The sequence below is a fragment of the Aaosphaeria arxii genome, assembly GCF_010015735.1.
Source record: "Aaosphaeria arxii CBS 175.79 unplaced genomic scaffold BU24scaffold_9, whole genome shotgun sequence".
In the NCBI taxonomy this organism is placed as follows: Eukaryota; Fungi; Ascomycota; class Dothideomycetes; order Pleosporales; genus Aaosphaeria; species Aaosphaeria arxii.
Genome location: NW_022983482.1, coordinates 1333754 through 1359385, shown reverse-complemented (window position 1 = coordinate 1359385; position 25632 = coordinate 1333754). Strand labels below are relative to the sequence as shown.

The 25632-nt window shown below is 50.9% G+C and overlaps 8 protein-coding genes across 8 annotated transcripts; 3 read left to right on the top strand and 5 right to left on the bottom strand.

Annotated features, from left to right (window-relative positions):
* The first annotated feature begins 9 nt into the window (after positions 1–9).
* Positions 10–3331, top strand: BU24DRAFT_377110 (uncharacterized protein). Its single transcript, XM_033524638.1, has 3 exons — positions 10–629; positions 683–1408; positions 1462–3331. The coding sequence occupies exons 1-3, from the start codon at positions 195–197 to the stop codon at positions 3085–3087; spliced, it is 2787 nt and encodes a 928-aa protein (XP_033380059.1). The 5' UTR covers positions 10–194; the 3' UTR covers positions 3088–3331.
* A 318-nt stretch (positions 3332–3649) lies between these two features.
* Positions 3650–3973, bottom strand: BU24DRAFT_466398 (uncharacterized protein; the record flags this gene model as incomplete). The annotated part of the gene is made up of 2 exons (XM_033532358.1): positions 3650–3670; positions 3785–3973. 2 exons carry the CDS (start codon positions 3971–3973, stop codon positions 3650–3652), a joined length of 210 nt encoding a protein of 69 aa, XP_033380058.1.
* A 1717-nt stretch (positions 3974–5690) lies between these two features.
* Positions 5691–7353, bottom strand: BU24DRAFT_436078 (uncharacterized protein; the record flags this gene model as incomplete). The annotated part of the gene is made up of 3 exons (XM_033530137.1): positions 5691–5738; positions 5944–7146; positions 7342–7353. 3 exons carry the CDS (start codon positions 7351–7353, stop codon positions 5691–5693), a joined length of 1263 nt encoding a protein of 420 aa, XP_033380057.1.
* A 1033-nt stretch (positions 7354–8386) lies between these two features.
* BU24DRAFT_287630 (uncharacterized protein) lies at positions 8387–9410 on the top strand. The gene has a single exon (XM_033522792.1). It carries the CDS (start codon positions 8556–8558, stop codon positions 9159–9161), a length of 606 nt encoding a protein of 201 aa, XP_033380056.1. The 5' UTR covers positions 8387–8555; the 3' UTR covers positions 9162–9410.
* BU24DRAFT_454213 (uncharacterized protein) lies at positions 8967–9761 on the bottom strand (the record flags this gene model as incomplete). Its single annotated transcript, XM_033531303.1, has 1 exon — positions 8967–9761. One exon carries the CDS (start codon positions 9759–9761, stop codon positions 9369–9371), a length of 393 nt encoding a protein of 130 aa, XP_033380055.1. The 3' UTR covers positions 8967–9368.
* Positions 9762–13558: 3797 nt separating this feature from the next.
* Positions 13559–15781, bottom strand: BU24DRAFT_426802 (uncharacterized protein). Its single transcript, XM_033529057.1, has 2 exons — positions 15088–15781; positions 13559–15008 (listed from the first exon to the last, which is right to left on the bottom strand). The coding sequence occupies exons 1-2, from the start codon at positions 15303–15305 to the stop codon at positions 13868–13870; spliced, it is 1359 nt and encodes a 452-aa protein (XP_033380054.1). The 5' UTR covers positions 15306–15781; the 3' UTR covers positions 13559–13867.
* Positions 15782–18413: 2632 nt separating this feature from the next.
* BU24DRAFT_354316 (RINT-1 family protein-like protein) lies at positions 18414–21298 on the bottom strand (the record flags this gene model as incomplete). The annotated part of the gene is made up of 7 exons (XM_033523811.1): positions 18414–19056; positions 19121–19368; positions 19427–19695; positions 19748–19882; positions 19944–20782; positions 20842–21089; positions 21164–21298. The coding sequence occupies 7 exons, from the start codon at positions 21296–21298 to the stop codon at positions 18414–18416; spliced, it is 2517 nt and encodes an 838-aa protein (XP_033380053.1).
* Positions 21299–22825: 1527 nt separating this feature from the next.
* On the top strand, positions 22826–25607 carry BU24DRAFT_287580 (ARM repeat-containing protein). The gene is made up of 2 exons (XM_033522791.1): positions 22826–23414; positions 23461–25607. Exons 1-2 carry the CDS (start codon positions 22948–22950, stop codon positions 25163–25165), a joined length of 2172 nt encoding a protein of 723 aa, XP_033380052.1. The 5' UTR covers positions 22826–22947; the 3' UTR covers positions 25166–25607.
* The last annotated feature ends 25 nt before the right edge of the window (positions 25608–25632 follow it).

The following is a 25632-nucleotide window of genomic DNA, read 5'->3' as shown; positions in this document are numbered from 1 at the left end:
ACAAGCTCGCGACCTCATCCTCCCACCAGTAATCCGAACATTGTCTCGAGAGCCCTACAAATCAAGTACAAGAACCAGAGGCTCACACTGGGCAAGTCCATGTCCTCCAACTCTGCCCTCTAGTCAATAGGCATGCGCTTCCTCGCGTTCGCCTTGCAAGTGGGGTTTGAATAACCCATTTACCTCAACCAACAATGGACCACCGAACTCTCATTTTCGCAACTGTCTTCCCGGTACCCTCGATCTCCCATTCGACACCGACACCTATTTCCACGCCTGATCTACGATATACCACACCAGGTGAAGCCTTCGGAGGCCCGTCTAGCCAAAATCTCGACGGACAGCATCGCACCGTCAAGCGCAATCTTGCCTGGAGCACCGCAACGCGTTTCTTGAGCCTACCGAAGCAATTGCACGGTCTGAACACATCATTAGGGTCAGGAACGTCGTTCGATATCCAGAATCGACACAGAGGTGCCGAGGTGGAAGATGCATTACATTATTTGTTGATTGGCGACGGCAGGAGCGAAGAGGCACAAGAGGAGACTTTAGTAGAATGGTATACAAATGAAGCGAGGCTTCACTTTGCGAATGTTGTTCGGCCGACAGTCAACAATTTCTGGGACAAGGTGAGAGTTGCATGTCGTCGAGGCCTAGTAAAACATAGCTGACTTGACTTTAGGAGGTTGAAACCGAGCAAGCCTGGAGCGTTCTCGAACGTACACAACAGATATTTCAGCAAGCCCAAGCCCTTTATCTTGAACCTTTTCAAGATCATATCATGCCTTTCCTGGAGCATTCCTTCCCTCCTACGCCGCGCCCTACAAAGCCTACACAGACTATACAACCTAACCAAGCGGAACATGCAATTTGGCGGTTCCGTCAAGAAGTCAATGCCATATTTGTGCACTGTCTACCGCCAAAAAGATACATAAAGACGCTAAGCTATGCGCTATACGAGGCAGGATGCCGCATGTTTCGTATCTACCTCCGACAAGATGAGATGCAGGAGGATTTGACTATGAACCCTGCTAGGACCCGCGAGCGATTAGTGTCACTATTGCGAGGCTTGGAGAGGGTAGGCCTTGGTGGAGAGCCTGCGCAACAGGCATTTGCCCACGCCATGGACAAGATCATGAATTCCTTCATATCCAGCCACTATCTCAAGGTAGATTGGTTCGACAAGCAGCCTGTCGTTCCGCAACTACGTTTGTTCATCCGGGATGGATTCTATCCACATGTCAAGCTGGTCATGGAATGCTTGAACTGTGACAGTACGGTGCAACCCACGGAGTTACAGTCATGGCAGGACATGGCTCTTAGTAGGCTGGGCAGGGCAAGAGTAGACACCATGTTTGATTTCGTAATCAATTGGGACCATAGTTTGGGCGCAATACTTGATATCAAGGTACGTCGTCATACGATTTCTCGATCAGCGATTTCTTTCCTGACCAACAGTAGGAGTATCTCAAAGTGCCTGGTGCAAAACAGCATCTCACGTCTAGTTTCTCGCAGCAGGTTCTGAGGAGATTGCTCCACGCTGGTGCTACGACTACTTACATCCTGAACGTCTACATCAGGATCATTCGTGCGTTCTACGAGCTGGAACCCAAAGGCGTCTTGCTCGAAAGAGTTGCGCGACCCATTCGACGCTACCTGAAAGAACGGGATGATACAGCAAAAATAATAATATTAAGTTTGCTGGCAGATCTGAACGCCGAGGGTGGCCGGAAATTCTCGTCGAACAGCGAGCTTTCCTATGAGATTGCTTGTGAAATGGAGAGGCCTAGTGGGAATATCTTTGGCCAGGAGGCAGACGAAGAACTCAACTATAATGACATGAACTGGCAGCCCTTGCCTTCCGACGCTTCACCAGACTATAAGAAGTCCAAAGCGGAAGATGTCGTGTGGTTTCTACTTACGCTTTGGGAGAGGGAGGATTTCATCAACGAGCTTAAGAATCTTCTGGGAGACCATTTGCTCAAATGCCAAGATCCTCACTTTGAAAGGGAGATACGACTATTGGAGCTGATCAAAGTCCGACTCGGAGACGAAAAGTTGCAAGCGTGCGAAGTCATGCTGCGCGATGTACTGGAGTCGAAGCGAATCAACGCGGCAATCCATTCCAGCACCGGCAAGCCATCCACAAAGGACAATGGTGGTGCCCCAGAAACTCCGGCGAATGCAGGTCCACTTCCATCGACGCCGCGCCCACGACGTCTCGCTGCAGCCACGCCTTCGAGTCAGTTATTGAAGACGCCTGTTTCAGCAAAGGTCGCGGAAGATCCCCAGCTCAACGCTCAGATCATTTCCTCCTTCTTCTGGCCACTGCTTCGCGACGACCACTTCCTCGTCCCCTTGGAGATCCAGACCCTGCAGAAGGAGTATGAAACGCGCTTCGAACGGGTCAAGGGCATGCGCAAGCTCCGCTGGATGAACGCCCTCGGCGACGGAACCGTGACCCTCGAACTCGAAGACCGGACCGAAGAGTTCTCGGGCCTGATGCCGTGGCAAGTCAGCGTGATCTACGCCTTCCAGCCCCAGCCGGGCGAGGAGTGGGCCGGCGGCGGCGGCGGCAAGGGAGGAGGAAGAGGTAAAGGCCACCAGAAGAAGAGCAGCAAAACCCCCGCCCCCGCCATCACGAGGAACGTGGAGCAGCTCGAAGAGATGCTGGAAATGGACGAGGCACTCGTCCGGCAGTCGCTCTCCTTCTGGGTCGGCAAGGCCGTGCTCCGCGAGAGCCACCCAGACACCTTCACCGTCATCGAGAACCAGTCCGCGACCAAGGTGGACGAGAACGCCGCGGCGGCCGCGCAGGAGCTGGCTGAGGTGCAGGCGAGCGCGCAGGCGGGCGCCGTCCGCAGCCAGGCGGACCTGCTCGCGGAGAACAAGGACGTCTACTGCAACTTCATCATGGGAATGCTGACGAACCAGGGGAACATGCCGGGCCAAAGCATCGGGATGATGTTGCGGATGATAGGGAACTTTACCATCAGCGGGGAGGAGCTGGACTGGCTGCTCCAGGGCCTGGAGAAGGAGGAAAGAATCGTTGCTATGGGCGGCGGCGTCTGGGGGGTCAAAAAGTGAACGATGGACTGTTTTATAAATCTGTACAGTCTCATTGAAGATGCACACACACTACTACTGGCGTTTTGGCATGGGTGGGGGGAAATAACGTTGGAGGAAAGATACCTGCCGCTTCTATGGCGTGCATAGTTAGTTAATTGATGCAAAGCAAGCATTATTCTAAGATTTGTAGCCGTTTCGTATGTGATATGGTCTTCACACCAACATACATACCAGAGTCCAATGAAGACGAAAGAGAAGACCCCAAGAATAGTTCAAACTGGTAACAAATCGACTCTCGCTGTCTCAGTGAACTCCCTGTCCCACCCCATTCCTTCACGGATGAAGCCGGTCACGTAGCAAAAGTTCTCAACTTATTTTGGTGTAGAACACATGTTTATTTATTTCGTTTAGATTATCATTATAAAACGTACACATAAGAAATATTTGAGAAAAAGGTCGTAGCACAGCACATCACACGAACAATCCGCTACAACCATCCAACCTCTCGATGAACCTCCTCACTTTCATCATGACGGTAGGTTCGTTATTCGCGTTCGCAGATGTCATCGTCGCGTGCTTCTTAGTTGCTGACCTTGTTAGGCTGTTTGGTGTTCGTTAGTAAGTGTATGATACATACATACATATGACACATGTCAGGAGTGTGTGTGACTAGGAGGGAGAGGGAGAGAGAGAGAGGGGGGAAGGATGAACGTACGACTTTCTTCCCCGTAGCCTTTTCAAATAGGCCCCGCGCGCCATCGGTGATCTTCTCGTTGATGCCGCGGTTCTTCTCCGTGTTCTGGCCCCATGCGCCGCCGAACTTCTTCTCCGCCGACTCGAGGCCCTTATCGAGGTAGTCTTTGTTGTTGGCGTTGGCGGGGGCTCCGGCTTGTTGGTTGTTCATTGTGTGTGGTTTTTTTGGGGTTTGAGTCTGAGAGACTGTTAAGATTGGGCAAGTTGTAGTGGTTGGAAAGATAAATTTGGAGATGTTTGATGTTTGGAGATGGGAGGAGAGAGGTTCATTTGAAGTGCAAACAGCTCTTTATATAGTCGCTACTTACTCGTTCCCTCACTGCCCACTTCTCCGTTCAGGGCCTTTCTCCACTTTCAGCTAAAATCAATCAAGACCGTGGTTCAATAGTGTTAACTTGTTAAGAGCTAAGATAGCAAGAGTAGGGTTGCAAAAGTTGAAAGAAACCAAGCTACTGCCAAGTTTCAAAGGGCGTCAAGCTAGGATGTAGGGTCCAAAGCCAAGTTTGGGGATAGGGAAAGGAGGTTGTTAAGAGGGAAGAGCTGTCGGGTACGAGTGACGCAGCATTCTGTCTGTCGATCAGACCAATTGAGTGACGGTGAAGTCGGTCCGTATGGGGGGAGAGGTGACGTTGTGGAGGATGTGCGATAGGCTCATGAATGGTTTACCCCGATTGGTCTGACGTCACCCATTCTCCCGCCATCGCTCGTTCCCTATCCCAGATATACTGATCGACACTAGGCGGATCTAAATCGAGGGATGGCATGATACAATAGAAATGCTCCGTGATACGTCAGTGTCTTTCATCGTTCGATCTATTGAGGGACGACTGGAAACGGCTTTGCTGTGGTGATTGAGTTCACATGTCGTTTCCAGAGTGTAGCGTGGACAGTGGAGTCGTGGTTCCGTGAGGATCAAGGGTCTACGTCTTACCACTTTAGGCCATAAGTAAATATAGGAGGATTATTTGGCAGCTATCCGAGAAAACATGCTGCAATCTCCAAGCACGTGAATATTGCTTTTTCTATGCAAACGTGGCATGCGAGTAATTCGTCTCGAAGAGAAGACGTTCAGCCTGGGACAATTGGACAACAGTCACGCTAAACCGTAATAAGTAACGCCGGTGTCGGTATCGATAGCGGTGCTGTTGTTTCTGCCTTCCGCTGCTCGCTACGACCACGTTCATCAGGATACTGGCTGCCTTGTGCTTTGGCGAAGGAAAATTTGCTACCTAGAGAACGACAGCTCACTGACATACCTCCTTGAATGATGATTATGAATGAGCGATTTCTTTTCCGTCTTCCTACCTTCTTCTAAACTTGACCCATCACGGACATGGAACACCATGTTGGCGTTAGTTCAGGAGCGTACCCAGGTGTATGTCATGCAGTGAGTACCTGATTGAGTCTCAAATGTAACTCATCGAACACTATTAAATCACATCAAGGCCGCAGGCTGGACAGTTGGATAGTATGTACTAAAAATGTTCGATTCTTCGTGACTAATTCGGATATGCCGTCTGTGAACGACTTCGACAAGACAGCTCCTCATGAGAACCAGGCCGTAACATCTCGACTCCTCGAGCGTTTCTCCATCGAAATTCATCCAATCATGCTTCCGTCTAACTATGTCCCACCTCGGAACAGATCGTCTATATTGTAACCGTTCTTCGATATCCCAGAATCCGACCGCGAACATGGAACCAGTCGGGAGGGGTATATTGAGAGGTATAAAATGGTCCACTCGCTACGCTTGCTAAAGCAACAAGGATCATTAGGAGAAAAAAGAAACTCAAAGGCGGCCGTTGTGGAATATGAAGGCAATGGAGCCGGATACCAAATACATATGCGTAAAGAAATTCAAAGGGAAATCAGCAATCCAAATACGCCAGTGCCATATCGTACGGCACGGACAAACGCTAGAACGCAGCAGACAATGGATCATTCAAGAGATCCATGAAGATAAGATAAGAATACAGAGGGTATGAAAAGGAAAATGGACGTGTAAAGGAGCACAAGTGCTGGCCGGGTGCAAACGTATGTGAGGGCAAGGCCGGCATTTCAGGTTCCGAACTCTTTGATCAGAGAATGGAGTAGCCCACAGAAGCGGGCATGCAGCATTACGAAGACGCCCTCATTTCCCACGATCTCGGTTAAGGTCTTGGGCCGCATAGCATCACGGCTCACCCGGGGATAGCCGTCCGGGTCGACCTTCTTCGCTGAGAGGAAGGAAGAGACTGGGGTGATGTTGCGGGTCGCCGGAGTGCTCGCTGACGAGGGCAGAACCTTCTCCTTTTGCGGGGACAGGAACATGGGCATGGAAGATGCAGAGGTGCCAAAAGGTGGAGTGCTCGGGACTGCTGTGGTCGGCCTTGAACTGGAGAGACTCGAAACGGAAGCCGCCGACTCACGTTCCAATTCTTTCTCGGCGAGGGCCACGATCGAGTTCGCGATGCTCTCAAAGACCTCGGTCACCTTGACCATGGCTCTGCTGGCCCGGCGGTCGTCCCGACCGGCCATTGCAATGAGAGCATATGTTCTCTTTGCTCCGCGCGATCGTGGGTCCTGGAGGCGGAATATATATGCGATGGTATAGCCTGCGACCGGGTCACCGAACATGAGTGGTCCGGAGGGTTTTCCGCAGGGAAGAGCTTCGCAGGAGAGGGTGCGAATGCATGTTCTTCTTAATAGAGAGTAGGTGGCTGGTGACTGTGGCTGGCTGGTGGAGATGTAATTGAGGGTATGGGTATGCACGCCTCGGGAGATGTACATGGGAGACGATGGCATCGAGTCCGGAAAGGATCGACTCTGCTCCGTGTCCGACGACTCGGGGGAACTGGAGAAGACTTCTGGCGATCCGGATCCTCGCACGGGAAAGTTTTGGGAGCTTCGAAGCACCGGGCTGCCGTTGCGTCCACGGCCATCCTTGGAGGGACTGCCGGGGGCTCCATTCGGTAGCTTGTCGCTGTACTTCTTGGGGACGACAATGGTGCAGTGCTCGCAGACCTCCGGATCGGAATCAATAGTACTGCTTGGTCTCCGGCCGCCGAAGCTGCTGTCGGAAGAGAAGCTCGGGAAGTATGGATTATGTGTCGGGGATCGCGGGCTGGTGGGTGGAGTCTCGAAGGGAGAGGAGAGCTGTGGTAAGCGTGCGCTGAGCTTTAGGGAAGGGTTGTCGTAGAGGCCTGATTGTGAGTATGAGGAGAGAGGCGCGTCATCGGATGGGGGTGTAGCGCATGGGTTGCAAGAACCGCATGGCGAAGTGGAAGCCTGGGTGCAGATGATAGATGTAGGACCGTGGACCTCGCAGAAGTGGGCGAGCGAGATCTATTCAGACTGCCGTTAGCTATGATCTATGGGGGGTTGGTTGATCATGAGGCGCACACAGCGCGAGGCATGAGCGTGGCATGGTGCCTTGATGGATGTGGGTGTTCCCGATGGCGTTGGGGGATGTTCACAGGGGCGCGGGAGGGTGTGTAGGCGTGCGGGTGTGCGTGTGTGAAGATGGATAGGGATTCATACCGTGAAATCCATGTTTTCCTCCTCTATGCTCTTATAGCGAATTCATGATTGATCTCGTGTTCAGAAGGGTTGTGAGGGTGAGAGGGAGAGGTGGTGGTTCAGCTGACGATGGGAGGCCCCCCTAGTATGACGAGATGGGTGGGTGTGTGGAGGAGAAAGTCGCGCGCAACGGAAGGGTGGATGAAGAGGAATGTGGTGGTGTATGTATTGTAAGAGAGGAGACTCTGGGGAGTGAGGTGAGTGGCGGCGTATGGGAGGTTGGAAGTCGGAGTGTTGATTCACGTTGAGGCGGAGGTGTAGGTGGTGGAGGAGGAGGAGGAGGTGTGGTTGTGTGGTTGATTGATGGCGACGAATGGTGGCACTGGGAGATAGATGTACCGGCAGAGGGAGGTATGGGTATGGGTGGTCGTGTGTGGTCAGTGATGGTGGTGGGGGGGTTCGATGGCGGCTTTTGGCGTGTCCGGCGTGTCCGTTCACAGGGCCGGATGCGACGAGACGTTGTTGAATGTCGGGGAAAGTGGACGATCACAACAGTCGATCGATGCAGGAACACCACAATGAGATGTGATGTGATGGGTCGATTGATTATTGTTGAGAAGAAAAAACAATAACAATAATGTGGTTGTTATTTTTTGTATGAGGGTGAGAGAAGGATTGGATGTAGTGGAGGGATGGATGGTTATCGGGAGTTATATGAGAGAAGAGTAGGAGGGGGGAGGTGATGATGGTGGGTGTGAACGAAGGCGGTGGAGCGAAACGGAGGGGGAGGACGCTTAAGTTGGAGAGACGGATCGTGGATGGGATGGGATGGGATGGGATGGGATGGATCATCAAGGATCATGGATTCATGGATCATGGATGGTGGTGGACTCGGGACGAGTTGTTAGTGAGGGTTTAGTAATTTACTACGAGACAACTTGGACTGGCTGGATGAGGAAGAGGGCATTGGCCTGGGCTTTTCACTAATTCTCTTACTATTCCAACATGTTACTTCATCATTGCTTCTACTTCTACTAATTACTGATTGCTAATACCATAACTGTGACTGTTAAGATGATATTGTTATGCTGAGTCTCAATGGTTTATAGTGGTGGCGAGTGAAGGGAAGGGAAGGGAAGGGACGGAGGAGGGCAGAGGGGAGAGGGCAGAGGGGAGAGGGCAGAGGGCAGAGGGCAGGTACGGGTAGTGAACTGGGAGAGAGGCAGGAACGGGTAATGGAAGAGGGGCGGTCAATCGGTGCTCAATCGGTCCAATTACATACTTTTGACACTTTGATCTCCCCCTTGATTGGTCCATCATCTCGACTCTCTATGGTATGGTGTATGGTGAAGATGACTTATTGCAGTAGACAGACGATGCCTCACAGTAAATATTGTATGTATGCAACCTCTCACACGACCACCCTGCAGTACGCCTACAATAGACTACATACGATAGACTACACCATGTATGTATGTACTATGTATACAATGCATATCCAGCCAGAGACATGTGGAGTGCATTCTCGTAGCCCTCATGCCATGCCCTGTCTCCCCTCGTCTATCTGTCGTACCACCATCGTTTTATCCACCTCGTGTCCATCAACAACCGTCCCTCCTTCCCTGGTATCCATCCATGCATGTCTGAAGACTTTGAACGATAATGGTACATCCATCCATCCATCCATCCATCCATCCAAGTGTGGAATTGCTTCTGGCTCAGCAGCTGCGCCCATAAGGAATGGAATTACACACCAGTTACACATGCGGAGTACTCCGCACGCATACATGGCATCTACGCAGTACGCATCAATGGAACCTGACTCGATCTCATCCTCGTAATTAGTACTGCGTATGCTTTCCTCAGCCTCTTCACCTCCACCTTACGAGAACGACAAGCACCCAGAACGGAACAGAACCCAGAAGCTTTTGCATTACCCACAATTTTCCTTTCCCAATGACGCGCCCGAGGCACCATCAATAATACGATCCCGATACGATACGACACGATCCCACCACCCAACTACTGTGTAGATGTTCCCCCAATCTTCATCGCCCATCACAGGTAATACTGAATGCAATGCAATACCTCACAGATGATCCCTCGACTGTCACTTCCGTTCCTGGATGCAGCATCACTCCTGGATCCGTCAAACAATCAAAAGGTGCAGTGCAATTGGTGTTCCCCGGATAATACACGTTGACTGCATGTAGGCACTCGTTCAAGTAGTAGGGAGCAGCAACTCTCCGTATATCAATTCCTTTCATGTGATGAAGGTGTATGTATTCAAAACACCAGCGTTGCTCCTGTGTAAGCGGCCTTCCCAATCGAGCCCCCTCCCGATCCTCCATCTGTGCCTCTTCCCGTGCTCCACCTGTGCCTGACACCCGTCGCCATCGTTCATCGTCGTCGTCGTCGTCCTTATCGCCACCACCTTCCATCTGTAATCATCTGTCTTTACGAATGCACTGAATTAAATACGCTAACATCTCGCTAGATGAGTCCTGATCGTATTGAGCGTCTCGCATGTCTCGTGAGTCTCGCAGACTACGCTTGGTGTTCTGGAAGTATTCGGAGAACCAATCGCCCGGTAGAGGGCTCACGGCTCGTTCAATGGTTAGGACCATCCTTGCAAATGGACAACAAGGACAGACAGACGCGTCCGCCTTAAAACCACCGTGCATTCATGTCATGTTCCTGCCGGCACTGTTACACCTACGCCTGCACCTTCAATTAAAAAAAAAAAGACTACACAAACGCAGGCACAGTAAAGCGGTGAACGTTCATGTTTTCAAGATGGTGACCCAACATGAGTAATAGCCTGTCCTCACCATCTGCTAATAGGAATAGAGGCATGCCGCATGTACGGAGTGTTCCACTAGGCTCTAACTACTGTGTAGGGTTGGAACCTGAGGCTTAAGGCTTAGGGGGACTTGGACGACGCGCCTGTCTCCGAGCCAGTGAAGAAGCCGAGAGCTTTAGCACGGAGAAAATACCGCTCACTAGAAGTCACTGTTACCATTGCACACGCTACAGTAGCCACCAATTGTGGAGCTGGCCGCAGTAAAAGACACATGTGACGGCCTTCCAGAAGAGAAAAGGAAAGAAAAGGGTCCGTCACCGTCCGTCAAAGGTTCTCCACTTCCTTCCATGTGGGCCTTTGTTCGATTATTGATCTTTGCGCGAGACTACTTGTATGGACACGGACAGCTAACATTCGTAAACACATGGGCGCAGCGAGCCAGCCACCCACGCAAAAGGTATTGTCTTGACCTCCCTACGTCATGTCGTGTTCTTCGTCCTACAGTAAGTATCACGTTGTTCGGCCGAAGATGTCGTCTTCGACTCCTTACCAATGGTGGCTTTCGATTGCTCAGTTACCTTTACCGGCCGGTGACAGTATCAATCAATCTGCAAGCAAATATAATTTTCTGGTGGCCGCACAGTGGCCGGTCGTACTAATGGATGTTAGCGATGCTCTTTCCATAATAGTACAAGTATACTATTCTCGTGAAGGTCTAGCTCACATTCCGGCCGATCTGCATACTCCGAATCAACTCCAACTCCAATTGACAGTCTCCAATCTCCAATCTCCAATGATGATCACTTTCATCGTCAGTCGTCAATCGCCAGTCTTCAACTCGTTCAAAGTCATCCTGCACCATATCCGGACCCAGAACTTAGCCCAGAACCATCACACCCAACTACCGTTTAGGCATTAATCACTGATGTTCAAACCTCGCACAGCGCACATCCGATCTCTGTAACTTCAATTTCCGCCCGTGCATGCATCAACATGCACCCATACCTATTCTGTTCGGTGCGTGCAGAACAGAACCTCGAGTTCGGTCAAGTTCCGACATGTCAACTCTTTCCTTTTCTGTCCTTGTCATTTCATTCGCTCGCAGATCATCCGTCGTACTTCGTGACGACATCAAATGACAGCCACAGAACGCTTCTCCCATCCTCAGCGGCGGAACATCTTGCGCAGAAGGAAAAATCGTGTATCCGGAATGACGTTCCCAAAAACCCGGGCATCTTTATTTCTGTCCAGCCTCTGCACTCCAGAATCAATCTAATTTTCCACTGATCGACCCTGGTCACCCGCATAATGCCCGTCGTATATGCATGCATGCACGCCAAAAGGAATCTACCCATCTGTCTTGAGTGCATCGTCGTTGCACGTATGTGTGCCTCTTAATCTACGCCGGGCCTTCTAGAAACAATTCTTCCATAGTTACCACCCTTGGACATGGTTTAATTTCCTAATCTCCATTTCTCTTTTTTTCCAACGGGTTTCCGAGGCATGTGATGGTAATAGGATGGAACTTATGCGCCCCGGTTTTGCGTCGCATACTCCTGCAGGTAACAATTATCGCCTCGTGATACCTCTTGATTTTACCATGTCCCAGGGATAATTCTTTGTCCGTATACCATTTCATTCATCCATTGAAACGGTAGTTCACTTTCAACGGAAGGAAGTAGATGCGTGTACCGATCATACACAACGACTACCCGTGTTCTCGCATACCACCCTCACCCTCACGCACACAAAAACAATCCCTAGACCTCAAACCCCTCGTGCAGTTCAGGCAAAAAAGTAAATAAAACAACAAACCAATCCAGACCATCCTCAAGAACCCCACCATTCCCCAACCTATCAAGTAACAAAAACTACCAAAACGGAAAGGAACCAATGTTGGAAACCAGGGTCCTCGTGGGCCTTTTTTTTCGCACTTGCTTTACCGCGCTACGCCCACGCGACCAACGCCCACGCCCACGCACTTCATTACGGTATCCTCAGGGTCCAATCTACCGTAGCTGCAATATGCTAAGATAGTTCCCACCCAATATGCGTCTATTATAGTGTACCAGATAAACAAGAGGAAGAAGGAGAAAAAGAACGCACGAAGAACTCGGACTAGATTGCATTTTCGTTTCTACGAGTACTATTGGCAGAGCTAATGATGAGAGGCTGGATTTGTCTAATTCTCCGTCCGTAGTTACTATGTTAGGAGGGAAGGAATGCCTAGACGTAATTGTGTGTATAGATGTAACCAAGAAGGAGCGAGAGACAAGGGGAAAAAGAAAGAAGCAGAACAAGTGTCTAAATGTGCACCGCAAGCAGAACGGATGTCTTCACGATACTACTTCTCACTTCCTCTTTCCCCTTTTCTCTTTGACGACTTTCTTTCCTTCTTTCGTTGGAAATAGTCCATAGCCTGTGAGGGGTTCAATTTGACTTGGTCCAATGCTCTGACCGCGGGGTCTTCGCAATTGCAAAAAGGAGCAAAGCCCACAGTAGAATATTGATATCCTCAATATTTTCGTTTAAACTTCATTTGAACGTCTTTAAAGCACTCATCTATCCACTCATTTCACTGACACACAATCTGAGATGATGATATTCAATCGTGGGTTTGTTACTTTATAAGGACTTAGACCGACTACAATACGATTTATGTTGCATCTTGACCACGGATTACTCGTAGTATAACTTATATTTTCTTCCGTTTCGAGAAATCTACTTCTTCTTTCACTGAAGAGGGAATTGATAGACGAATGTGAACTATTTCCTTCCTCTCTATTTTGTTTTCTTCCTGAGGAGAATAAGGGGATTGACATGAATTTGGACCGAACTTTGATAGACATACGTCTAACGTTACGTCCCATGAGCCGATAAACAGACATACAAGAAGGAACATATGATCTCATACACGCGAACAAAAATCCCTCGAAATGCTAACGTTGCTCTCGACGCGGCATTGATTAATATACTACACATGTTCTTCAGTCTTTAGATTGGCCCCTCGGCGGAGATGGTGATATATGATGTCATCCCATCACATCTTCCCCATCTAGTAAGTACATTGGTAAGGCAGATGAAAAGCAAAAGGTTTCCTTTTCTCTACCAGTGATGCGGAAGAGATCATCGAGGCTTTAATGACGTAGTGGCTTGCAGTACAGTATGCAATCAGTCAGCTTATGCTCACTCCACGCAACGCAACACAGTACGTCGGGTCGGGAAAAGAGCGGTGGATCGATCTACGGTTTGTATTTCATGGGTGATTATACGGGCCGAATATGAGGATGAGGCGAAAGAGTACGAGAACGAGTGTAATGAAGTGGAGGTGGAGGCGGACGAGGATCCGGGCGGAGCTCCGCCGTGCAGAAGGTGGTTATGTTTATCTGAATACGACAAACCGCGATCTGGCATTTTTGCTTTATTCATGGATGTTTCGATTCATAAGTGATTGTTTGCTATTTTATAACGTTCGCTTTTTATCTCTGGAGTATGTACATTGCTTAAGGTCTGGAGAAGGGTACGTATGTGTGAAATCATGATACAGGAATATTGGATTTGCGATGTTATCCTATCTTTGGATTCATCGTTTGTAATCAAGGGTATGTGGTATTTACGAATGAACAGTTCACTAGATCGTATCATCGTCGCTCGCAGTTGTGAAAGAACCGGTCGGCAAGAATCAACCACTCCCCCAACAGAGCAGTATAATCTCCAAATGCTCGACATTGACAGCACCTCCAACTATGCGTTTACATCATTGTTCTCCCACTCGTCGTCTTCTTCGCCGTCCGACTCGTCGCCCCCGAACGCGGATCTCCCGCGCAAGATGTCGTATCCCATGAGTTCGTTGATGTACTTCTTCGAGGCGCGCACCTCCCCGTACTGCGCCTTCTGGTGCTCCGTGAACTCCCTGCTCTCGGGCCTCATCATCTCGGTGACGAGCGGCTGCCAGATCTGGTCGAGCTGGGTGATGCCGATGGACGAGCACGGGATGTCGTCGAGGAGGGCGGGCGAGTAGACGCCCAGGTCGCGCCAGTGCGAGCGCCACGCGCTGCTCTCGTGGGGCGACAGCCGCGTTATGAAGGAGTGCAGTAGCCGTCGTCGCTCGCTGTAGTTCCGGCATGCGAGCAACTTGGCGACCTGGTTGATCCCGCCGAGCACCAGCACGAAGGCTATGTCTTCGTCGCACGCCGGCTGGCCGGTCCAGCAGCCTCGTGCTAGCAGTCTCTTCTTCCTCTCTCCTGCGTGCATTGCCGGTGCGGGCGGTTGCAACTTCCGCGTCAGCACCTGCAGGATGAAGCAGTACATGTAGAAATACTGCAGACGTAAAGGCTGGTCAAGGTTCCTGAATATGGCTCTCTCTTCCGCCATGATGCCGGGAGCCGAACATATATCATACCCGATGTGGTAGCGGGGACGGATGCGGCCCAGGTCGCGCTCGAGGATGACTCGCCGATGCTCTTCGAGGAAGTAGCCGACTGCGAAGACCAGGGGAATCAACGTCTCGTAGACGGATGTCCATAGTTGGTGTTGGCGCTGGCGTTGGCGCTGGTTGAGCGATGAGGCGTGCTTGCAGGTGTCTTTGAGTACGAAGTTGGCCAGTTCCCGTGTCAGTCGCACCGATGCGATGTGTCGTCTTCGCATGGCCAGGAGATATTGGAGTTGGGCTTCATTCGGTCCAGGTGGTGGGTAGAGTTTCATGTGGAGTGAGCCCAGGCGTCTTCTCACCCAGAAGCGGACGATGGCTGGACCACATGCTGCGATGAGTTCGTTGAGTGCATGTGATGTCCTCCGCAGGGCGAGTAGGTCTGATATACATAGTAGGTTGAGTATATGGATGTGAATTTCATTTGGTAGGCGGAAGAATGCTGTCAAGAAAGCACTGCAATGGCTTTTCGTCAGTGCTGGTACTCGACTTCATGCTTCGGCAAATCATAGTGTATAATATGCGGGGAACCTACCTTGTCTTGCCTTGTCTGTGACTACTACTTCTCACGCTCTTGAGCGATGCAAGCAGCTTGATTTGAATGCTCTCGGCAGCGCGACCAATACTCGGCCTTTTCCGAGCGGCATACGGTCTATTCTCATATCCATAGTTTGTAGGGTCCTTGGAAGCGACGAGTAAGACCCCAGACCGCGCGCTGTCTGGTGGCGAATTATACCGGCGAAACCTCTCCATTGATACCACTTCAACTAACCGCGCCTCGGGCCAAAACAGACGTCCTGAATCCACCAATATGTGGTACAGAAGGACTAGAAATTCCGAGGGAGAAGGCGAAAGAATAGCCCGCAAGTCCTGGGTGAGCTGTCTGGCAGCGGGGTCTATGCAACGGAGAATGCACGGGGCGATTCTGCAGCGCGCTGGGCCACAATGATAGGCAGCGTCAGAGTCATGATCAAGAGGAACAGGAAGCAGAAGAAGAGGCGGCCATGTAGGAGATTAGGAAGTGTGCAACATGAAAGAAAGGGGGGATGTGTGAAGAACGGAGGATGTTGGTCGGTGAGCGAAAGCGAGCCGACGTCAAGCAACGACAGGACGATGAGATGTATGGGTAAGTAGGCACGCGCACAAGCACGAGCACGAGCAGGTCAGTATGAGGGCCGTCTAGGCAAAGTGTTCGAAACCCGATAGATGGGAACGGATGGGGGATTATGCTGGACTGGAGGTCAGAATGTCATGTTCTCTACGGAGTAACTAGGTACATAACGACAATCCTAGCCGCGGGCCAGACAGGGGGATGGACAACACTTCACCAGCCTAGACGGGACGGATCAGACTATGTACACAATTCCCGTACTGGGCTTTGTTCACGATTTAGGCCTGCGATATGCTACAGGTGCAACGAATATACTACCTCGTGCGAGCACATTGACTGTTTACATACGGAGTACATAGATGTTAAGAGAGGTGGTAGGACATCGCCACCACATCATTGCCGCCTGGCGTTTCCATCAAACCAGTCGTCCCCCATTCGCCTCAATCTCGCTCTCTCCACTAGGTAGTAGGTGTAGGTATTGACTGCCCTATCGTACTCGTAGCCTCGTACATGGCCATCGTCCGATGGGATTTCAAGGCCCAGAATCTCCTGGTTCGCTTCTGGATCTGGGGGCCTTGTCATTGCCATTCGCCAATCCGGTATTCGCCTCCGTCGCCTACCGCGGCCGCCGCCACGAGGGAAATCTGAAACGATTCAATTTCTGCCGGCCATAACATCCCTAAACATAACCACTAATCATAGCACGTCATGCGCGTTCTTGCAATCATAGCACTGCATGCACATGTACAGCAAATGCCTGCTATGGAACACCACTTCCTCACAATGAACACGTACAACATGAACCACTCGTAACATTCGGCTACCTTTCCTACTTTTGAAACGACATCGACGGAGCATTGTTCTCATCAACACAGCTGACCCTCGTGTCATTCATGTCGCACACGATACAAGACATGCATAATCGGGATATTAATTGACCAAATAACAAGATCCATCATTGGGCGCTTTTTCAATCAGGGCGTTCTGATTGGGGTGTTGTCAGATACGCACAACAGTCGAACCGAGCCCTATCAACTGCACAACAACCACACCACACCACACCATATCATAAGCCATCTTCTACTCATCTTCGGTACAATTTGCTCACCGCTGGACTGGTCGGATCATTTACACAGTACTTTATGATTGTGCCACCACACACACACACACCACATCTAGCATTTTCTCACTAGATACTGGAATCGATATGTGAACGACGAACCTCGCTAACCGAGGCGAGACGGAGGGCAAGATACGCGATGAACGGAACCAGCACCAGCGCTCTCCTCGTATTTACACCCCAATGCCCATCATGGCCCAACCGATTTTGTGCATTGCTTTGGCGAGGAAACCAACCCGCCTACGCATCTGTCCTCGATCCGGACCAGTCCCATTTCCGACTCCGTAGAACACGTGGCATTCCTCGTTGTAGCTGTATTGTGCATAGCGTGGCTCCGATTCGATTGCTGATCGCGTGCGTCGCTTTGCTCGAGGGAAGTATTGTATTAGTTACACGTAGTTGGTTAGTTATCATATACGGGGGCATGGGGGGAGGGAGTCACATGCCGTTCTCGTTTCGAGGATCATCCATGCTGTATGGTGCATCGCTCTGGTCATATCAGTAGCTCCCAGCAGAGTTGTGATTTTATATAGTGACATGGATAATGGATGAGTGAAAATAGTAGAAGATATGGTCAATGTACTGTAGGTGCCTATGCTTCTCTGATAAATAGAACATTAGAAGGATAAGTAGATATAAAGTGCTATTTGATTGAAGATATAGATCTTGATGCGAAACCATCAGCCTCCAGGCTTCTTCACCCACCCTCGAGCTCTAATAGGGGATCCGCCCAAAGCGTGGAGTGACAATGTATATATACATACGTCCTTGTTTCCTGGATCACATTGCAACAACACGATCAATCACGCATTCCATATTTCAGAAATCATGTCTTTCCTTTTCCTTCAATCACAACATGAAATGACATGTATGCGCTGTAGTCACTCTTTATATTTTATCACATAGACGAAAAGTAATTGACACACACTGGCAGCAGCATTGAAGTACATTTCAAACCCCTCGAGTTCTCCTCTTTCACAGGAAAGAGTGAGAGGGCAATTGCCGATGTTGATTGTGGTACTCATGAGAGAGAGGGCAGGTCAAGTTGAGTCCAGTCGAGTACTATAGATAGTCTTCAAGTCTGATCGTTATTTGAATCATTGCTTCCGCTCCCAATCCCCCATATCCTCTGTCTTTAGACTTTTGAATCATGTACGTCTCTCATGGAAGAAATCGCATAAGGCGGTAGCCAAGACGCGGAATAATTTCTCATTCTTCTCTTTTCTTCTGCCACCCGCCGTGTTGACTTTCGAATCTGCACTTGCTCTTCTTCGTCCGGAGAGAAGATAGACCCCGCAGGATCATGGTGCTGGGGAGGGGAAGAACGGGTGAGTGGTAGTATCGATCACGACGGCGGTGTGGGAATATGACTTAGTATGTGATATGGGAGAGTCTGTTGACAACACACTTGTACTCACCGGAATGACATGTTGCTGATTCATTCTCAGGCTGGACCATTCTAACGATTGTGTTTTGTTCATCGCCTGATGTTGGTTGTTATGATTTGCGTCTACTCAATGCTTTTTGGTGGCTGCTCGTCTGGATTATATCTCTAAACCCTTGGCCAGGATGATCTCCTTGATATCTACGAGCATATCACATCCGACATGGCGGTTCGACCGAACACTGTCTACCCAGCCAGCTCGACTCTCCGTCCCAGAACGGTCCTTGCCTCTGCCTCTGTGATTGATTCGATGCCAAGAGCCTCCAATACCTCTCTGGCGCTCTGGTTATCGGCGAACAATCTCTTCTCCACCTCCCACAACCCCAGATCCTCTTCCTCCCCAGCAATTGCATTGGACACCTTCGCGGGAGAAGCGACAGGGCTTTCGGGTTCTCCGCCGTCTTCCCCGCCCCACGCATCCCATGTGTCGTCGCCTTCCTCCGCAGGCGTAGAAACAGATTCGGATTTGCCACCCTTGACTGGCAGCCCAATGAGTTGCACCCCCTCCAGACATTTCCTCAATCCGGCCTCGGCTACCCCTGGCCCGACTGCACCGTCAATGATCCGACATATGGCTGCAAGATCGGCTCGCAATTGGGCAGCACCGCTGGTCGAGAAGCGGTGGCGTGAGAGAACGTTATCCCAAAGCGTGTTGGAGATGGTGGCGAGCACCGTTCTGGTAATGCGGCGCAGTGGAGCCGGCGCCAGAGCATGCGAGAGGAAGCCCAGCGAGGTTGTCAGTTGGGAGAGCAGTGGGTCAAGCTCCGCAGTAGGCGACAGCGTGGCGCCGGTTGAGGCTGAGGGTCCAGTGAGCGAAGCCCAGGGATTGCTGTGGAGCGGAAAAAGTAAGTAAATGGTACGACATAGGAAGACGGCCGGATTTGGATACGTACATATGTCGATAGGCCCGCAACGCCTCCCGCACATTGTTGTTCAACGTGTCGCTAATGATCTTTTCACTGCTGATGCGGAGTCGGGAGTACCAGCCTGCCGTTTCGTCGAAGAGAGCTACACCGTCGCCATCGCCATCTGTGCCGACGGCACTTGACGTACGTTCCGCAACATCGGCGATCGTCATGTTCCCAATGTTCTTTGCTTGCCGTGCACGGTCATTGAGCTCTTCCCACAGATCAAGGAAGAACTGCATGGCTGTTAGTCGCGGTGCTGATCCTGCAGGCCCTGCGGAAGTAAATACTAACCACGTCGTCGCTCCAGTCCCGCATCGCCCTTTCTAGGTAGTCCGCGCTGCCGTACGTCTTGCAGAGACGTTCCAGTCCCTCGACGCCAAGCAGCTTGTCCTGCTCTTCTTTGGTGATACCACCTACCGCACGGCCAATTGAGGTCGTCATCCTGAGATATGCATCTAGGCTACCCTGCAGCCGCTCGTGGAGTTTGTCGAATATAGCAATCTGAATGTCGATCAGGAAGCGTAGCTTCAGCGTGAACGAGGTCAGGGGACGATATCGATCTGCAAAGTGATCAGAAACGAGTTGATATAGATGAATAGCATGCATGCCCACCTGTAATGGTCTCTAGCAGATCGTTGACACGGATGGCACCCTTAGTGGGCTTTGTGGCTTTCGGATCGACACTCTCATAATCAAGGTCCCCAAAGTCCGGTGCATCAATAATACTCTGGTAACGCGCAAGTGCGACTGTTGCATGTTAGAAATCGAACCAGACATGTCTTTCGGTTAGGTGCGGGTTTTGCCATACAATCTTTCTCGACCTGCAGCCACCGCCCAAACCAGTCACCTTGAACGAGGAATTCCCCAGACAAACCGTTCCAGCCCTCGACACCAAAGCCACCATCGTAGCGCCATTCATCCCTGATTGTGGTATCGAACTTCATGAGCTCGTGCATGAGGTGGCTCAACAGCTGCGCATCTCTCGCTACCTTCGGTAGCAATGCGCTAATCTTCGTTCTCAACATGGGTAAGACCGCGGTTATGAAAGCAGATGATGCGTCAATATAAAGCGGATGGAGCGCCAGGTCAGTCCCTTGAAACCGCTTCAAAAGGATGGGCTGTATGTGATCGGCGACGAAAACACTGTAATCGTCGAGAAGCGTGGTGACATGGGTGAGAAAATACTCGGGCCTATCGATGCGGTTGGTCGCTTTATCGCCGTCGAAGTGATATCGGAATCGCATCTCTAGCGGTTGCACGAGTACCTCGAGAGGGAATAGCACCGGGGGGAGCTGAAGCACATCTCCTGTTGCCCGTGTAGGATCTGTAGCCTCCAACTCTGGTGTTTGTAGATCCAACAGCTTGGTGACTGCCATCTCCCATTCCTCTTGTAGATGACTTGGAATTGTGGCTTTGGGGGTGGGCCAGCGTATCTTCTTCAGGACGGTTTCCAGATCGGCGGAAAGGGCATCTAGGATTTTGGCCCGCAGCGCGTCGGTTATCTGGCCTACATGATGTAGCAATTGAGGAGCAGCGCCCTCTGCATCTGTTTGCAAAGATATCAGGCGGGTGTGGAGGGAGCGAAGCTGCTTGTACGGGGCTAATGCGGCTTCGTTTGAGGTCTGGAGCTTAGACTGGGCGTCATTGCTATGCGGTGATCAGCTTAGAGGGCGCGCAATCAGCGGAGAGGATCAGAACTGTCCCACCTCAATGTATCAACCTCTTTCAGAAGCTCAAGATATGCATTGGCAACGTCCAACCGGTGCAGATTGTCAAGAAGGGCTTCGAAGCGAGGGGTAGCCTCTTCGCTCGTCTCGGACTCGGTGACCACGAGCAAACGCTTTTCTATATCAACCAGATCTTTATTGAATGCATGGGAGCGTTGCTTGAGAGAGGCGTTGTGCTCGACGGAGCCCTGTTTCGCATCGGCAAAGACCTGCTGAGCATCGTGGAGCTTTGGATTGGCAGTCAGCGTGAGGGAGGGATGGGATGGGCGGTCGCGGGCCGCGGAAGGGCTATGTGGCTCACTTGTTGTTTGAGCTCGCCATGCTGCTTGTGGATGTTGGCGAGCAATTCGTCAAGGGATTCGAGATCTCCGAGGGTCTGCAGCTTGTCATCCAGATAGTCGGCGACGCGGGTGTCGTCCAGGCGAATGGGGTCCATTGGGGCCCAAGATCTTTGAACGGAGGTAGCTGGTATGTACGAGAAGGTTGGTGGAGGAGGGGTGGAAGGATGTAGCCGTGGAGGTGGTGGAGGTACGAGTAGTGGTGGTGGTGGCTAAACGGGAAACGGAAAACGGGTGGAGGGGTGCGTATGTGGGAGCAATAGATAATTACTGGCACTAGGTATGTATTCCGTAGCAGAGTCCAGACTGGAGCAGAGCAGACAGTAAAGTACAGAGTCAATATGTGGTGGAATATGGGATTGTTGTTGTGGTGTGGGTAGTAGTAGTACAGCACATAGTCGGTACAGTGAGTATTACTGGATACGATGATGTGTACGTTGTGGTAGCTTAGCTTACTGTGTAGGTACCTGGAGGGGCACAGGGGCAGTCATCATCATCATTAAGGTAAATTAGCATTTAGTATCGTCAAAGGAAAGCCACCAAATGCATTCAATGAGCCTATCCTCCATTCACCTTGACCATCACCGCCCTTAACAGCATGACCGTTAACGCTGCGTGCCCTGCTTCGGTTGCAACTCGCCAACCAAGGTCAAGCCACCGAATACGATAGGACAATTCCATCCCCATCCTGCGCAAAAAGTCATCAGCCTCTCCCTCGTGTAACCCCATTCACTGCCAAACGCCCTAGCTACTCCACAATCCACATTATCGAATCCCTACAGTCGCCCGGGGTCTGCAGTTGCCAACGTCGATCGTTGCAAACCATGTATCCTTCTCTTCCTGTCACCAAGATCGGGGCCCACCAATTCCCTTCCCTTTCCAGGCTTTCCCTCTTGCTAGGCCATGGGTTGGAAGTCGAGCATTTACTACTTGTATACATGAACGTCGCATCAATAGTCAATTCCCTTTCTTATTATGCATGCTGCCTAACTTCTGTTCCACACACACACACGCACACACACACACACACGCACTCTTCCGTCTGCCAGCTCTCCAATTGCCGTGCCCAATTGTCGGCTACTAAACTCCATCTATCTTCTTTATTCGCCCCCCGTGCCTCTCCCCGTCCCTGAATTGCAACAGCTGGAAATCTTCTGATGCCCGACTCTCCAATACTCATTCGCCACATCTGCCGTGTGACCCCTTGCCTTGCTGATAATTTCTTACCTGGTGGAGGTATAATCTTGCCCTAACAGCAGTATCAACAGCAATCAGAGTTCACGGAAGCACTGCACAGAACGTATAACTTGAGTTATATGGTACGAACAAAGCCCAGCTCAGCTCAGCTCCGATCCGATCAGATCAAAATCAGGCCAGGTCAGACCAGGTCAGGTCAGTTCACGTCTAATTATACCTTGTTGGGTGTTGGTTTGGTGGTAGTCCAAGGTCGGTCCAACGCGCGCGGCGGCTGTCAAGCTCCCCCCAAGATCGATCTCGATTGATTAGCACCTACCCTATTGTACGCACCGACGTACCAGTAGTGCTTGTACCAGATCCATTCCTAGATAACCGAACGACTCGGTCGATATTTTTTTTATTTGCGCCCCTCCCAGCTCCGACATCTTACTACTCGTACATTACTATACCTCTGATACCCACCTACCTCTTCATACAAACACAAACACAAACACGCACACATATCCTTCCTCTTCTTTTCTTTCCTTTACGTCTTGCCCGCTGCCACATTATGCCCAAGGAACATAGAAAGCGCGGTCGCCGCGACGAAGAGAAAAAGCGGAAGCGCGAGCAGCACCAAGACGAAGAAACCGACGCAAAGCGCTCCAAGCACGCCGAAGAAGATTTCCAACAACTCGCCATCGACCCCACGACCGGAGCAGAGGAGGAATACTACGAGGACTACCAGTACGAAGATGGAGCAATTGATGGCGTCACTCGCCCTGAGGCTCTTCCCTTCTATGGAATGCTCGACGAGGACGAGCAGGAGTACTTCAAGCGTGCTGACGAATTGCTCGAATTGAACCAATTCGCCGACGCCGAAGAGCGCTCATTATTCCTCGAAAACGTCTACAAGGAAGCCGACGGCAAGGAATTGAAAATCGCCAGCAGCCAGTCATGCTCGCGGCTCATGGAGCGACTCATCCTTCTCTCCACTCCCGTGCAGTTGAAGGGATTGTTCCAAAAATTTAGCGGACAGTGAGTACATCCGTCGCACCGTCGCGTGCATCACTAACACTTGCAGCTTCCTTAACCTTGTCCAACATCGCTTTGCATCACACTGCTGCGAAGCACTGTTCATCAAAGCTGCACCTACCGTCACACAGGAAGTCGCCAAACCCGAACTCACCCAGACACCCCCGTCCTCCGATCCCAACGATGTCGTCGTGTCGATGGAAAATCTATTTCTGTACACCCTAGCGGAGTTGGAAGGTTACCTGGGATACCTCATGACAGACCGCTTTGCCTCCCACGTCCTGCGCGTTTTCTTGATCGTGCTCTCTGGTGAGCCTCTTGAGAAGCAAGCCAACAAGTCGACCGTGCAAAGCAAAAGGAAGGAAAAAATCACCGTTGCGGGAAGCGAACAAGTGCAGGAACGTACCTTGGAACAGAGGGTGGTCCCGAAATCTTTCCTCGATGCCCTGGAGAAAGTGATCAAGGACAGCGCTGCAAGCTTGGAGTCGACCTGGCTCCGCACCCTTGCCGAGCACCCCACAGGAAACCCAACCTTGCAGTTGCTATTGCAACTCGAACTTACCAAATTCGGAAAATCGCGTGCGAAAGATGAGACATCGATCATCCACAAGCTTCTTCCAGACGACCCCATCGCCGAAGGTACAGAGAGTGCCTCCTTCATCAATGGTCTGGTTTATAGCACCATCGGATCGCGGTTACTCGAGACGATCATTCAACATGCCCCCGGTAAAATGTTCAAGGCCATATACGCCGACTTCTTCAAGGAGCGCATGGGCAGCTTGGCTCGCAATGAGATTGCGGGATATGTTGCTGGTAGGATCTTGGAGAGGTTGAGCAAAGAGGATTTGGCAGATGCTGTCCGCCAAATATCGGAGCAAATCCCCAACCTGGTAGAGCGCAATCGTACAGCTATCCTGAAGACGCTGATCGAGCGGTGTGCAGTCCGCAACGTTGACACAGCGCCCATCAAGGCGCAACTCGAGAAGGCGTACAGTGGCAACAATGGTTTTGAGATCACTAGGATCCTCAAGCTGCAGGAGACTCCATCGGAAGACGAAAAGTCACAATCGAAACACGACGCCTCCCATCCTGAGAAGGTCCATGGTTCTCTCCTCGCCCAGGCGATGATGTCCGTTCCTGGCCCGTTGGGAAAACTCATCTTCGATTCGCTCGAATCGCTTGGTACACATCTATCACTCATTGTTGCCCGGGATCCGATCGCGTCACGCACGCTCCAGGCGGCATTGAAGTCTCCTAATGCGACTGTCATATTCCGAAGAAAAGTTATCCAACAATTCTATGGCCACATTGGGGAGCTTGCGCTTGACCCCGCAGGATCTCATGCAATCGACGCTATATGGGAAGGTACGCATGGGCTCGCTTTCATCCGCGAACGCATCGCAGAGGAGCTTGCCGAGAATGAAGCTGCTCTGCGCGAGTCTTTCGTCGGACGAGCGGTTTGGCGGAACTGGCAGATGGATCTGTACAAGCGACGACGTGGAGATTGGGTCAAACAATCACGATACACGGCAGGCAATGAAGGATTCCAATCGTTCCCTGAGAACAACGGAGATGCACCGACTGCAAAGGGCAACAAGCCTGGCAAACATCTTACAGCAATCGAGCTGGCTCGACAACGACACGCGGCGGCAAAAGCCGGACAGGCGAAGAAGGACCACAAAGAGAAGAAGCATGTGGCAAAACACACTGGTAGGACCGGCGGAAATAAGGGGAAAGCTCCAGTGTTGACTTGAACTTGATCAAATTTGATCTGAATGATATATACATAGTGAGACATTGCGAGGAGCAGCAAGACGAACTGGGATGGTACGATTCTGCATAGCTATCAAGAGACTGACTGAGCATTAAAGGCATGGCGCATCTGGAGGTTTGCTTGTTCCAAAATGTTTTGATTTTCGCGCTACTTTAGATACCTTTTGGCCTCGGCAATCGATGCGGTGAGGGCTTTCTGCCGGCAGTTTTTCTTTTTCTCGAATAATCAGTAGGCAATTACTTGAGTCGATGTCGACATCTGCCCTGTCCGCCTTCAATTACGTCCGTATCAGTCCTTTGTGCGTCATCTTCGGATTGTGACTGTCCTGTGTGATTTTAAGAAAGCCAAATCACTGTTTCGACTCTGATCGTCGTCTTATTTAACTATTTGTAACTTTTTAGCTCTTTTTCTTTTTCTCTAAATTGACTCATCCAATCAAGTATCACA